At 40.1% G+C, this 12,902-nt stretch overlaps 1 protein-coding gene across 2 annotated transcripts in view; it reads left to right on the top strand.

Annotated features, from left to right (window-relative positions):
* Positions 1-12,902, top strand: part of LPP (LIM domain containing preferred translocation partner in lipoma) — a 601,611-nt gene that overhangs the window by 200,881 nt on the left and 387,828 nt on the right. For both annotated transcript variants that reach the window (XM_087818248.1, XM_016200064.2), the window contains one exon: positions 5,639-5,840. In XM_087818248.1, coding sequence (XP_087674374.1) covers positions 5,648-5,840 — 193 coding nt within the window. In that variant the 5' untranslated portion in view covers positions 5,639-5,647. The remainder of the gene's footprint in view (positions 1-5,638; positions 5,841-12,902) is intronic.

Below are 12,902 nucleotides of genomic sequence, written 5' to 3'. Positions count from 1 at the left end.
AAGTTTTCCCACCTGTAGAGGAAGGGTCTTGGTTACCATATGGCCTTTTGTAGTCTTTTATATTCTGTTGTGCCTTGATTTGTGTGATCAGACTATTGGCTTCATCAGTTTGTGATTCTGTGGCTCATGATGGTCTAAGCTCAATGGAATAGAATAGAGAAGACGTTATGACAAGTAAGATTCAGGAGCTAGGAATGGAGATAAGAGCAAAATCTACCGTTTCTTTGCGTTGTGGTGTTCTCCTTTATCCTTCAAACAGAAGGGTGGTACCATGGTGAAGACCATGGATTTGTGGTTGAAGATCTATGCCCAGGCTTCAGCTTTGATATTTGAGCACATTAATTCTTAAAGCCTTACTTTCCAGATCTGATAAATGTGGATAATGGCTATGAAGATTATGTGGCCATTAGAAAATTGCTTAGCCTATTGTAAGTTCTTAGTAAACACTTGTTATTTATTGTCAGTCTGTGGTACCTGCTGAACAGAGAGGGTAATAATAGAAACTTCTTAGGTTCTTTATATCTTCTTTGCATTTGACTATAGTTCCTAAAAGACCAGTGCACCCCAACTCTCTGACTTCCTTAAGCATTAGGCATCTTGCTTAGAGGAGGGCCATTTCTCTTTTTTCCTCTCTTCTCATTGTATATTTTCAGAGCTTCTGTGGAGATCTTCCCTTTCACTTCTTGCTTTCATGATTATAACCTTAGAGTGAAACCAATCTAGAACCAGAGGAAGTAAGAGTAGGCTAAGTTTTGGTCCAGCAAAACCAGCTCTCACCACTGCTTCTTTGTGTCTACATTGGATGTCTCTTTGAGAAGCTGAGAAACCCCAACTTACATGTTCTAGTTCATGCCTTCACTAAACTTGTGAGGCTCCCTCAAACCCATTTATCAAATTGAAGGGCTGTAATTAAGATTGTAGAGAAGGAAAACACTATAGAACATTAGAGCTGATTGGGACTTTACAGACACTCATTTTGCAAATGAGTATCCTTTCTTGTTGAAGGTCACACTGGCAAAGCTGAGACTAGAACTGGGGCCATAGGGAATCTAGCTGATTTATTGCCTTCCTTGGATCCATCCTCTATGGATTAATTTTCCTTACATACAGTTTTCACTCTTATTAGATTCCTGTTCAAAGATAAAAGTTCTAGCTTCTTCTCTATATAAGACCTTTAATACACAAGCACTTTTATCTTCCAAACCTTTTCCCTAAGTAGTCACCTTGAGCCCCTCATTTTGGTACAAGTGGTCTGCTCCTTGCCCTCCAGAAATGCCTTGTTTCTTCCTTGAGCTCACAGTATTTCCAGGCATCATCCCTGTTGTTCCATTTAAGTTTTAGAGCCATCCAGCTTTCAAAGTACATGTTAAGGGATATCCCTGCCAAGCTTGGGTTGGCTCCTGTGACATAACCCAGATTTTTGTATGGTTTGTGTTTTTCTCTTTCTCTTTTCACATGTGTAGATATATTGCCCTCAGGTAGACTTTAAACTTTTTTGAGTACAGGATGAGAATCTGATTCATCTGGAGCTCCAGTGCCAGACAAATACATTTATTTATTCATTAAATTAACAGACATTTTTATTGAGTACCTATAATGTATTAGGTCCTGGGATTGGGGAATGATAATTACTTATCTCAAGGATCCAAGAGTTTAGTTTGAGATACAGGCAAGCAGAGAGGCCAAGTGTTGTGTGGTGAGTGTGGTGACAGGAGCTGTGGAAGTACAGTAAAAGGGTAAGTAACTCGAACCTGAGGAGAGAGGACAGGAATCATGTCTTTAAGGACTAGTAGGAAGTTAGCTCAGGGTCTAAATAATGCAGAGGAAATGGACATTATTTTTAATTGAGAGTTAGCTTGGTTGAAAGGGAACAGATAAAACCCAAAGATCCAGTAGAATTTCCAGCAGAATGACCTCAAAAGAAGCATAAAACTCTACAAGTATAGAAGTTATTAGAAATATGATTAAGATCTATTATTTAAGAAATTATTATATCTAGATGACTTACATTGAATTCTTATAAACCTTTAAATAGCACATAATTTCTCATCCTTAAACTAACACAAAGAGTAGAAAAGGGTACAGAACCTTTGTATCAAAACTTAGTAAAGTAAAACAAGTAGAGAAAAAACACACTACAGAACAATCTTACTTATGATTTATGTACAAAAGTTCTATGTAAAATAGCATATTTAATTCAATAACATATCAAAACACTACAGCTGAGATTGAGTAGGATTTTTCTAGAAGTGCAAAGCTGGTTCAATATCTGGAAATCCAGCAACATGAATCATTATATTGCTAAGTTAAGGGAGGGAAAAAGGTAATTATATCAGAGTCTGTTAAGGACGGTAATACAGAGATTCTAGAAAGGGATGAGTAACCAAGGAGATAAGCCTTCAGTCACTCATCCATTCATGCAAAGCATATTTTTCTAAGGGCGTCCTAAACTTCCTAACCAGGCACCGTGCTGGTATAGTGAGATCACTCAGGAGCTTCCAGCTTATTAGAGCAGATCGGCAAGTGAAAAAAATGGCTTCTGTGTGGACAGTTATAAGTATGAAACAAATACTGAAAGAGCCCAGAATCAAGCTACTCATTTTGGGGGAAATGTTTTTAGCATTAGAGACATTTGAGTTGGGTCAAGATTTTAAAAAAGTCTCAGTAGAAAGCAAGGGCAGTGAAATGCATTGTAGATGGTAGGCATGGCATGAGCAAAGGCTCAGGTCATGAACATTCATTATAAATCCTGGGAAGGGTGTCACTGGGCCACTTTTGACATACCGAAGAGTGATAGTAGAAGATGCTGTGAAGGTCATCTGCTGCAGATACTTGGCCAGACCCTGGCATTCTGAAGAGGTGGAGCTGGAGGTGCCTCCATGGGGAGGGCAGTGTTAGGGTAATAGATGGTGCTGGGGAAGACTGAAGAGATGGTGGAGTCAATGATTTGCATATAGATGCTTAAGTTTCCATTGTTCATGCTCTCCCAGAAAAATTCCACAGTCAGTTAGCATTGTGGGATTTTGCTCTGGAAGTGTACTTCTTTGCTTTCAAAATCACTGCATCCTATACTAGCCCATTTTTAAAAGTTTCTATTTTGGAATAACTTTAGTGTTACAGAGAAGTGGCAAGGATATTAACCCATTTTTAAAAAGGTACAAGTAAAATTTATACTGCAAAAACATATAGCGCATTAAAATTTCCAAATCTTTTTTTTACCCTGCCTGTTTCCCACTTATAATCACTTTAGTCATGTTGAAAGCAGAACATACACTTTTACACCTTTTAGTAGAAGACTGAGAATCAATTTTTAAAAAAAACACACACAAAATTAGTGTTTCTCAACCCTGAGAGATGGGCTTGGGTTTTCTTTCCTTTTTTTTTTTTTTTTTTTTCTTTTTCTTTTTAATATTCTCAAATGATTCTAAATAACACAGCTAGGTTTAAGAACCATGAGTAAGCCAAACATTCAAGGATGCTTTTCTATATTGGTTTTGTGCTAGGCCTTGTAAGGATGATTTAGGGATGTGTGAAATATACTCCCTGCCCTTTCAAGGAACTCACAATTTAGTAAATGTATATGTACACAGTGTGTGCATGAGAAACGGAGGGAAGAGGAAAAGAAAGGCCCTGAAAGCAAACTGAAAAGCTAGTTACTGGCTTCAGTAACAAAAGCCTCCTGTCTGTCAATTTAGAATCCTTTTCATTGATATTAATGTTATCATCTTTTAAAAAAATCCTCACCTGATATGTTTTTTGTTGATGTGAGAGAGTGAGAGAGAGAAAGGGGGAGAGAGAAAAAGAGAGAGAAAGAGATAGAGAAACATTGATTGGTTGCCTCCCATATGCGCCCTGACCAAGGATCAAACCCACAACTTAGGTATGTGCCCTGATCTGGAATCGAACTCACAACCTTTTTGGTGTATGGGGTGATGCTCCAACCAACTGAGCCACCCAGCCAGGGCAATATTATCTTCTTTTACTGAGAAATCTATACCTCTAACAGTTTCCTCTCCTCCCTTTGAATAGCACTTTACAATATGTAAAACACTTTAATTTTGTTATGTCATTGGTTACCATAAAAACTAAGGAGGATTTGAGGAGGTCAGGGCTTTTATCTTAATTTTGAGGGGGTGGAAGTACCTGAGACAATTGATAGGGACATGGAGGTTGCTCAAGGTTGTGACTCTTATCCTGTGTGACCTGATGCTAACACCCAGGCGACACTGTTCCCGTTCTTTCTTCTTTACCCCATCTGTCTATTCCCATGCCACGTGCTGAGTGAGGCCTTTATTTTTTTCTGCATTTCCAGTGCTTTTGTCTTTACAGACATCTGGAGGTAATCATGTAGCCCTCTCAATTAATTCAGCTCAATTAATAAATTACTGGGTGGATTTGGGTTTGGAGCGGGTGAGGGTGCCTTCCGGGCCTCCCTGTACTGAAGGGCTCTTCAATCAGGCTTGGAGAGCCTCCCCCAGCAGCCGTCGCTGAGGCTCAGCCCCAGCCTGCAGGCTGCCTACAGGGGTGATTGGCTCACTCTGACATGTAAGCATCACTTTTCTTTCCTTACACAGTGTATTCTAATCTGTTTAGAAGAGCATCTGGGCTGGGCTGGTTTGTCCGCTTCCTAGTTAAGTTTTTCATAAAGGTCCAGTATGAAATCAGTTTACCACAGTTCTTCATGGGGCATTTCTTTGTCATGTGGGACTGACGGGTGCATTATAGGTTTGAATATTCTGGCCCCTGGCCAGTAAGTGCCAGTAATTATCCTAGGCATAGTGGCAAACAATGTTCTCATCCTCTAAACTCCAAGTGCCCCTTGGTGGGGCACAGAACTGCTCCTACCAGAGGGACCATTTTAAAGTATCTTGCCATGTATCTTGTATGCCCTGTTTCAAGAATCGACTTTTGGAGGTTCCTAAATGCCTAAATAAGTTTAAGATCCTCAGGCTTGCATGTAAAGCTGACTGTGTTCTGACTCCATTCCACATTTAGCTTTTTTGCTAGCTACTTTTTCTTATTCCGCCCCCAGTCACACTAAGTGTAAGGCCTGTGTCCATGTAACTTTGCTAACATTGCTCAGGCCTGACCTCTACTCAGCCCTCAAGGCTCTGTCCAAAAGTCACGGCATCAATGAGGTCTGCTGCTGCTGCCAGCAAGGAGTGATCTTATCTTTTTCTGCAGCAACACTTTTTAATCCTCACTTAAGTAACTTAACACTTCATTTAGGTACATATCATCATTTAATTGGTGTGATAATTATTTTAATAGGTGGTTAATACAACTGAAGGTTTTTCAACCTTACTGGTATAAGATTCTCCTACCATAGAAACTACTCCAGGTTATGGATGATTTCTTACTTATATCTATTTCCTGGGGTGTGCTGGGCACTAACATAATACCTGTTAGAAGAGAGGTATTTACGATGAATTAGTTGGAGTGTTTAGTTATTCTTCTGCTCTTCCCCCTCCCCTTTTCCTTCTTCCTTCATCCATCTTCTCTCTCTTCTTTCTTCTTCTCAGAGAGCTTTTTCAAGATTTCATTAAGTATGGATTAAAATGAAATAATAACAAAGTAAGGTATGTTGCCTCATTTTCATGCTTCCATAAAAACAACTGTATATATTTTTTAATTCCAGATTCCAACAATGTCTCACCCATCTTGGCTGCCACCCAAAAGCACTGGTGAGCCCCTTGGCCATGTACCTGCACGGATGGAGACCACCCATTCCTTTGGGACCCCCAGCATTTCAGTGTCCACACAACAGCCACCCAAAAAGTTTGCACCGGTAGTTGCTCCAAAGCCCAAGTACAACCCATACAAGCAATCTGGAGGTGAAGGTAAGTGTAGGGATTTCAGAGTTATGTTTCCAAAGCAGGAGAGTTCAATGTAATTAAAGAGATTTACAGCACATTGTATCAGAAAAAGGTAGCTCAAGAATTTGTAGTGTTTCTCTCATAGTTAATTATACAAGGACACCTAGGAACTATCTAAGCCAACTCTTATTTTAGGGATAAAGAGATTGAGACCTCTCAGGGGTTATATGGCCATGGTTACACAGTGAATTAGGGCTAGAATCTAAACTAGAACTCTGCTCTCTTCATTCACAGCTCACTGTCCTTCTGCTGCATTGTCCTCTACCCCCTCCCATTGTCCTGCAGAAATGTGTCTACACCCTAGTGGACTCTCCCTCTTTCCATTGGACAAGTGTCCCAGAATGCTGCTATGTGGTCTAAAGGGAAGCCCATGTGGAGTGAACCTAGTAAGGACCTGGAATTGGATTGCTTTCTCTGGCTATTTTTCCCCCCTCTAAGCTGCTGTAGGATAAAGTTGTTTGGAGAGCTCTGTGAGATCTGCATTTGTTGAAGCGCACAGACAAATTTGAGTGAAGCCTAGCTTTAGGGGTTTTAATCACAGTACATTCAGTTGACATCAAGTGGAATGTGAAGATCTACATGAGCTCAGCATCTCAGGCATATACATATGTGCATGTTCACACATCACCCCACAGGGAGCACAGAGAATACGTACTGTTTGGTTGAAGTGATTCCACACTTTGGCTAATCAGTGTCTGCAATTCATCCAAACTCATGAAAGTAACCAACAAACAGAGAACGTTAGACTTCTGGTTTCTGAGAGAGGAGGCAGTGAAAGGAGATTTAGCCCCCTTTCTCTATTTTCTCTCTGTCCCCTCACCCTTTTTTTTTTTTTTTTCAAATTACTGTATTCTCTCCAGGATGTTTCTACTTTGTTCTTAGATGATATTAGTGTTTTTGTTTCAGCAATTTTGCCTGAGACCATTTCACACTCTGTGATATAGTTCAGCCTCTCTTTTATCATTCTAGTTCTCTCCCTGCCCCCAGTCAACACTTTACTAGTCTATTTGTATTTTAGGACTGAAGTCGAAAGCCTAGCCCACATGTCTAGCTGTGTAAGGTGACGGGTTGCTTAGGCAGGTGGTGGGGAGGCCAGGCACCAGCGTGCATGCATGAGCTGTGGCTGTGGGTCCTTCGGCATCCTCTCTCCAGAAAGGGCCATGTTGAAACCGCCAGAGAGCTGCTGTGGAAGAACAATAAACAGTGTCCTTGGTGCTCTACTACTCTCCATGGCAGTGCCCGAAGCTATACTGGCCTTGAAGGAGGTTGCATCTTTGCAGCTCATCAGGACTCTGTGGAGCTGCGTTTCTTTGACTCATTGCAGGACTCAGGAAAGGGGTCGGGAAGAGGGAAGATAATCCCTCTTCACAAGGACAAGAAGAGCCATGTGTTGGCTTTCACACCTTGTTTTCTCAATGTTTCCCCTGGTCTGCTCACCAGGGGGATTGTTAATGTGTCTCCTCACATTTGGGGAGAACTATAATGGACTTCCCTCTAATATGAAAGGAATAAAGACAGGGTCTCTTATCAAGTAGGAGACAAATGTGTGAGGAAGTCTTAAGAGGTATGACAGTCGATGCACAGCCAAGGGTGAGAGTGGGAGCGGGTCCTATATGAAGTCGGGCATGCAGGAGAGGGAGGAGAGCCACATATAATGGTGTCCCGCAGACTCCTTCACTCTGAACACTGGGAATTACGGTGAATTGGCTCTTGGGGCACTCGTGCCTGAGGTGCCCCGCCTTCTTCACTGCATCATGTGAGGTTCACTCACAGTTTATCTTGTTCTCCAGGGACACCGGCGTACTCTCCGATACTCTGCATCTCTTTGCTCAGCTCCGTGCTTTTTCTTAACTTGCCATTACACACCTTTTGTCACCTATCAAATCCTTACTTGTATCACCTTTCCCAAAATGTCTAGGCATGGCCTAGATCAGAAGTAATCACTCCCTTCCCCGGCTTCCCACGTATGTCTTACTCTGACTATCAAATTTCTTCTTTGGTTATTTGTCCTGCTCTTGCTCTGTCAGGCACTGAGCATGCAGTCTGTGAGGCACTGCGCTTCCTCATGATCATTTATTTCATTGCCTGCCCTGTAACCCTATGAAGCAAGTGTCTGTTCACATAAAGAGATGGAAGCTTAGAGAGGAAAGGTGTTATCCTGTGCGGTTTCATGGCTACTAAGTTTTTAAAACGAGGCTGTGCCCTTATCTGTGTGCTCTGCTGCTTGTCCTGTTCATGGCATATGTGGCACTCAGGCCCCATATGATCGAGATGCTTTCCTGCTTCCTTGTGAGAATGTAAGCTTTGTTTCCCCATTTAAGCAACAAGACATGGTTTCTCACTTGTCCTTATGTTCCTCTTGGCTCTTATTACGCTACTGTGTTTTTAGTAGGAAGGATTGTGTATGGTCAAATGTATGTCTGTATGTTCTTATGTATGTATATATTTGGATGGATGGCGGATGGCTGGATGGGTGAAGGAAGCACTCAGTAATTCTTTTCTTACAATAAACAGTTTGGAATATGGCATCCTCATTTGAAGCGACTCAGTCTCATTTAATTTCTGAAGTCTAGATTCTTTCTTGCAGTTCTGCCAACCTCTCTCTCTTTTTAATATAACCTTTTTTGAATACATGAAGGAAAAACATTTCCCTTGCATATATACATTTTAAAGACAAATATGGGGAAAGGTTTATGGATATTCAGACTTTTTAAAATGAAGTTACTTCTCTTCATCTGCTGTATTATGGCATGATATTTGTTAGAAGTACGAGATTTGCTTTACTTTATATTTAATTTAAATGTTAGGGCATTCTCTGTTACTCAAAACATTTTTATAATTCATGCTAGTTTTGTTTAAATTTTTATACATTTTTAAAGTTTTTATACTTTTTTTTCTTTTCATTTTTGTCCACTTAGAATGTTCTATGCCATTAGTGAAATCCCCAGGGAGTAGGTAACATTTTTTATTTACAGAGTGAATTGATGATGTCATGGTCTCATGCCTCAGCTCACGCCATCTTTTGCTTTTAGCATACACTCTCCTGAACTTCTGTCCCATAAAATCTTTTCATTCACAGCTTAATTCAGAGACTGACTGGCCTCTAAGAACCCAATCGAAAATACAGAAAGATAGAACTAATAGAAGTCTCATAGTCCCTCTTTTCCTGGTGTCAGTGTGAGAGCTGTAGTGCAGGGTGTTAGATGCACAGCCTGCTCAGGGCAGGGTTGGCACTAGACCTCGGGTGCCCTCTGAGTCCAGAGTTAGCCTGGATGCATTATAGTCTAGTGAGGTCTCTTTTTCATCATGCCTTAACCTCTTTATGCGTTTCTCACCTTGGTTATTATATCTGTCACCTCTGGGGGTTGCTTTCACATTTTTAAAATTCTGACTGTGAAAGTGGAAAAGTACCCACATGTTTTCCACAACAACTTATATTTATGTGATACCACATATTATAATTTTCTTTTATAAGATAGTTTGCTAATAATCTTTCTTTAAAGGTCTTTGGCACACTTAAAAGTGGGATGTGCTTCCCCCCCAGTAGGTAGCTGTTTAGGCCGTAGGATCCTTTCATTTTACTACCATTATTCTCATACTTTTATTGATTATTCTTAACAATTTGTGTCTCCTCCCCTGTTTGGAATGTCCCTGCATTTCCAAACACCTTTTTGTGTCCTGTACTATATGCTATGAGCCCATATATATATTTTATGAAGTTTTGTCTTCATACATATTTTACCATGTTAAGTGGCCTTGTCATTTTTGTGGGATGACTTTGGTATGTACGTCTGGTGTTGTCTCATCACCTTCTATTCTAGACTACTGAGAGCAATGGGATGATGTGAGTTTTCTATTGGTCTTTAAGGTACGAGCTGGTAGTGTTCTTCATCCTATAATCCGGGTCTCTGCTGTCTCTGCCTCAAATTTGAAAACACAAAACACCTCCCCCTCCAAAACAAAACAAAACAAAACAAAACAAAACAAAACAAAACAAAGCCTTAGATTTTGATGGCAGAACAGGGTATAGATCTTTCTTTTTCAGTTCCCTTGGTAGATATAAAACAAATTGAGATTTCTATGCTTTATTTTCTTGGGATGATTTTGAAATTTGTCATTTTTATCCATTATTACAATAGATTATTATACAGAACGATTTGTAAAGTTTACAAATGAAATTTGTAAAGTTTGTAAAGTGGAGTTCTCTTGTGCCCTGGAGTTGACTTTCTCCAATCTCTAAATTTTTTAAAAACATTTTTAATGTGAAATTTTCAAAAAAGTAAATCCATAGGGTACATATTCAAGGTGACTCACTAGAATGCCTTTATTTTTGTACAGTTCTTTATAGTTCATACAGTGCTTTCATAGTGATATCATTCAGTTCTCAAAAGAGAATTTTACTCTAGCTCTCTGAGTTGGGTGGAACAGATGTTATTGCCATTTTACTGAGTGGTAAGCTACCAGTACTGAAATAACTTATTCAGTAAAATAGTAGAGCTAGGCTCTGCTCTTCATATCTAGGACTCTTACTGATTTTAAAGGGTTCTATTTGTTGGAGATTGGACTAGATCACCTCATTTATTTTAATTTCATTATTTTATTATTTCATGGTCTTTTCTTAAAAATTAATTTCAAAATGGTTGCTCTTTTCACATATTATTCCTCCGTATGTTACCTTTTACACAACTATATAATATAAATAAGGCCTCTGTTTTCAATCTTTGCCTATATTGCTTCACCTAGACCTTAAAGTTAGATCAGAATGGCGGGAATTAATTCTATTCAATGAAGGAGATTTTATTTTACTAGATCTCTCTGTGCTTTTCTGCTACCCTGAGGTTATTAATCCATTCCATGGAGGGGGAGGTACTAGTTATAGGTGATTGCTAATTTGCAGTAGACATAGTAACTAGAACAAAATACCATTGTGAACAACTAAGTCTCCCATGATGGAGGTGACAACCAAGCTTGTTTTCTTTCTGCATTCATACCAGGGCCATTCTTCATGTCTTAATCACAAAAACTTTGAGTAGGAGAACTAGAAAAGAGTTTGAAGGTTGTCTAGTCCAGTTCTTTCACTTGTCAGATATGGAAACTCAGTAGGAAAGGGAAGAGAATGGCTTCCCAAAGTAACATGAGAGTTTTGGGCTGAACTGGGTCTAGAACCCGGCTTTCCTAAATGTGCTCATTTCCACTGTGTCTCTACTGTCTCACACTAGATGAGGCAAGATTGGGGCTTGGTTCCTAGGAATTGATGAGTCCTGCAGGGATTATTAATACTTGGTGAAGAACTAGCCATTAGTGGTGAAAAGTCATGTAATCTGCTTAGGCAGGGCATGTGTTTTCTTAATAGATAGCTAAAATGTGAGGGAAATGGATGGCCACCTATCGCAATATAATTAATGGCATAATTTAGAATGGATTTTGCCTACCTTTTAATTTTTTAAAAATTTATCGTTATTGTTGAAAGTAATGCAGATATCCCCCCTTTCCCCCCATTGACCCCCTCCACCTTGCACTTGCCAACCCGCCCAGGCCTACTGCATTACTATCTGTGTCTGTGGGTTATGCATATATGCATATAAGTTATTTGGTTAATCTCTCCCCACTCCTCACCCCCTTCCTTCGGAAATTCATCAGTCTGTTCCACGTTTCCATGTCTATGGATTTATTTTGTTAATCAGTTTATTTTGTTCATTATATTCCACATATAAGTGAGATCATGTGATACTTGTCTATCTCTGACGGTCGCTTAGCATAATCATATCCAGGTCCCTCCATGCTGTCTCAAAGGGTAGTAGATACTTCTTCTTTGCAGCTGCATAGTATTCCATTGTGTAAATGTACCACAGCTTTTTTATCCATTCATCTACTGATGGGCACTTGGGCTGTTTCCAGAGCTTAGCTGTTGAGCATACACTCCAATTTGGTGCTGCTTCTCTTATAACAGTTAGTAAAACTTTTTATTTTTTAAACCTAGAATAATCAGTGGCTGAAAATATATGAGGACTGTGAACTCTGAACACTGATATCTAAATATCTAGACTCACAGTGTGCTCTCCTGTCTCTGGAGTCCCACAGTCTCTGTTCCCTGCCTTGAAAGGGGAATCTGGACTGTGACTTTGGAGGTACAAATGGCAAGCATCTTCTTTATGTAGTCCTAACAGTTCTGTTAAGTTGTCAGCAGTCACAGAAGAGCAACTGCAGTGTCTCAGATGTTTGTTTTAATTATGCGTGGTCTGTCATGAGGACTGTCATAAAGTCACTGGAATGTCTGGAACTCATGAGACTTGGGCTTGACCGGCCGCCCCTTTTCTGGTTCAGGGTATCAGGGTAAGCATCCTGAACCTCATCTATCACTGTGGTGTGCAGCACATGCCTTTAACTCTCAGAGGCTCAGGAGGGAAAAAGGACAAGCTGTTCCTTCATTAAAGGGTCAGGTATTAATTGTATGAATTTCATCTTTATATTGCATATTCCTGAAGAAAAAAGAGCTTGTGATTCTTTGGGTGACATCAGAGCTTACCAAATATTCACAGGGTGTACTGGCAGACAAAGGGCCAAGGTTCAGCGCGGAGTCCATAGGGCACTTACCGCCTGACCTTGGGCGTTACACTTTACGATTCCACACGTTCTTCATTTATAAAATTAGCTGGTAGTATGAACTATCTTACAAGATCTTTTTGAGGATCAAATATAACACTGAGTGTGAAAATGTTTTATAAACCACTCTGGCCTCTTGGCTCAGTTGGTTGGAGCATTGTCCCATACACCAGAAAGGTTGCAGGTTCAGCCCCAGTCAGGAAGCTTACAGGAGGCAACCAATCGATATTCTCTCTTACATCAATGTTTCTCTCTCTCTCTCTCTCCCTTCCTCTCTAAAGTCAATAAAAAACCTGCCTCTGGTGAGGATAGAAAAAAACGTAATAATCTAACGTAAACCCTTTGTTTCCTAGATGAGACTAGTTAACTCACTCATATATTTCTAGGAGTTATAGGGCCCTTGCCCTTGGAATGCTGTAAATA

The sequence above is a fragment of the Miniopterus natalensis genome, chromosome 6, assembly GCF_054644295.1.
Source record: "Miniopterus natalensis isolate mMinNat1 chromosome 6, mMinNat1.hap1, whole genome shotgun sequence".
In the NCBI taxonomy this organism is placed as follows: domain Eukaryota; kingdom Metazoa; phylum Chordata; class Mammalia; order Chiroptera; family Miniopteridae; genus Miniopterus; species Miniopterus natalensis.
The sequence above is the reverse complement of the archived record's forward strand: the minus strand, read 5'-3'. Positions and strand labels throughout refer to the sequence as shown.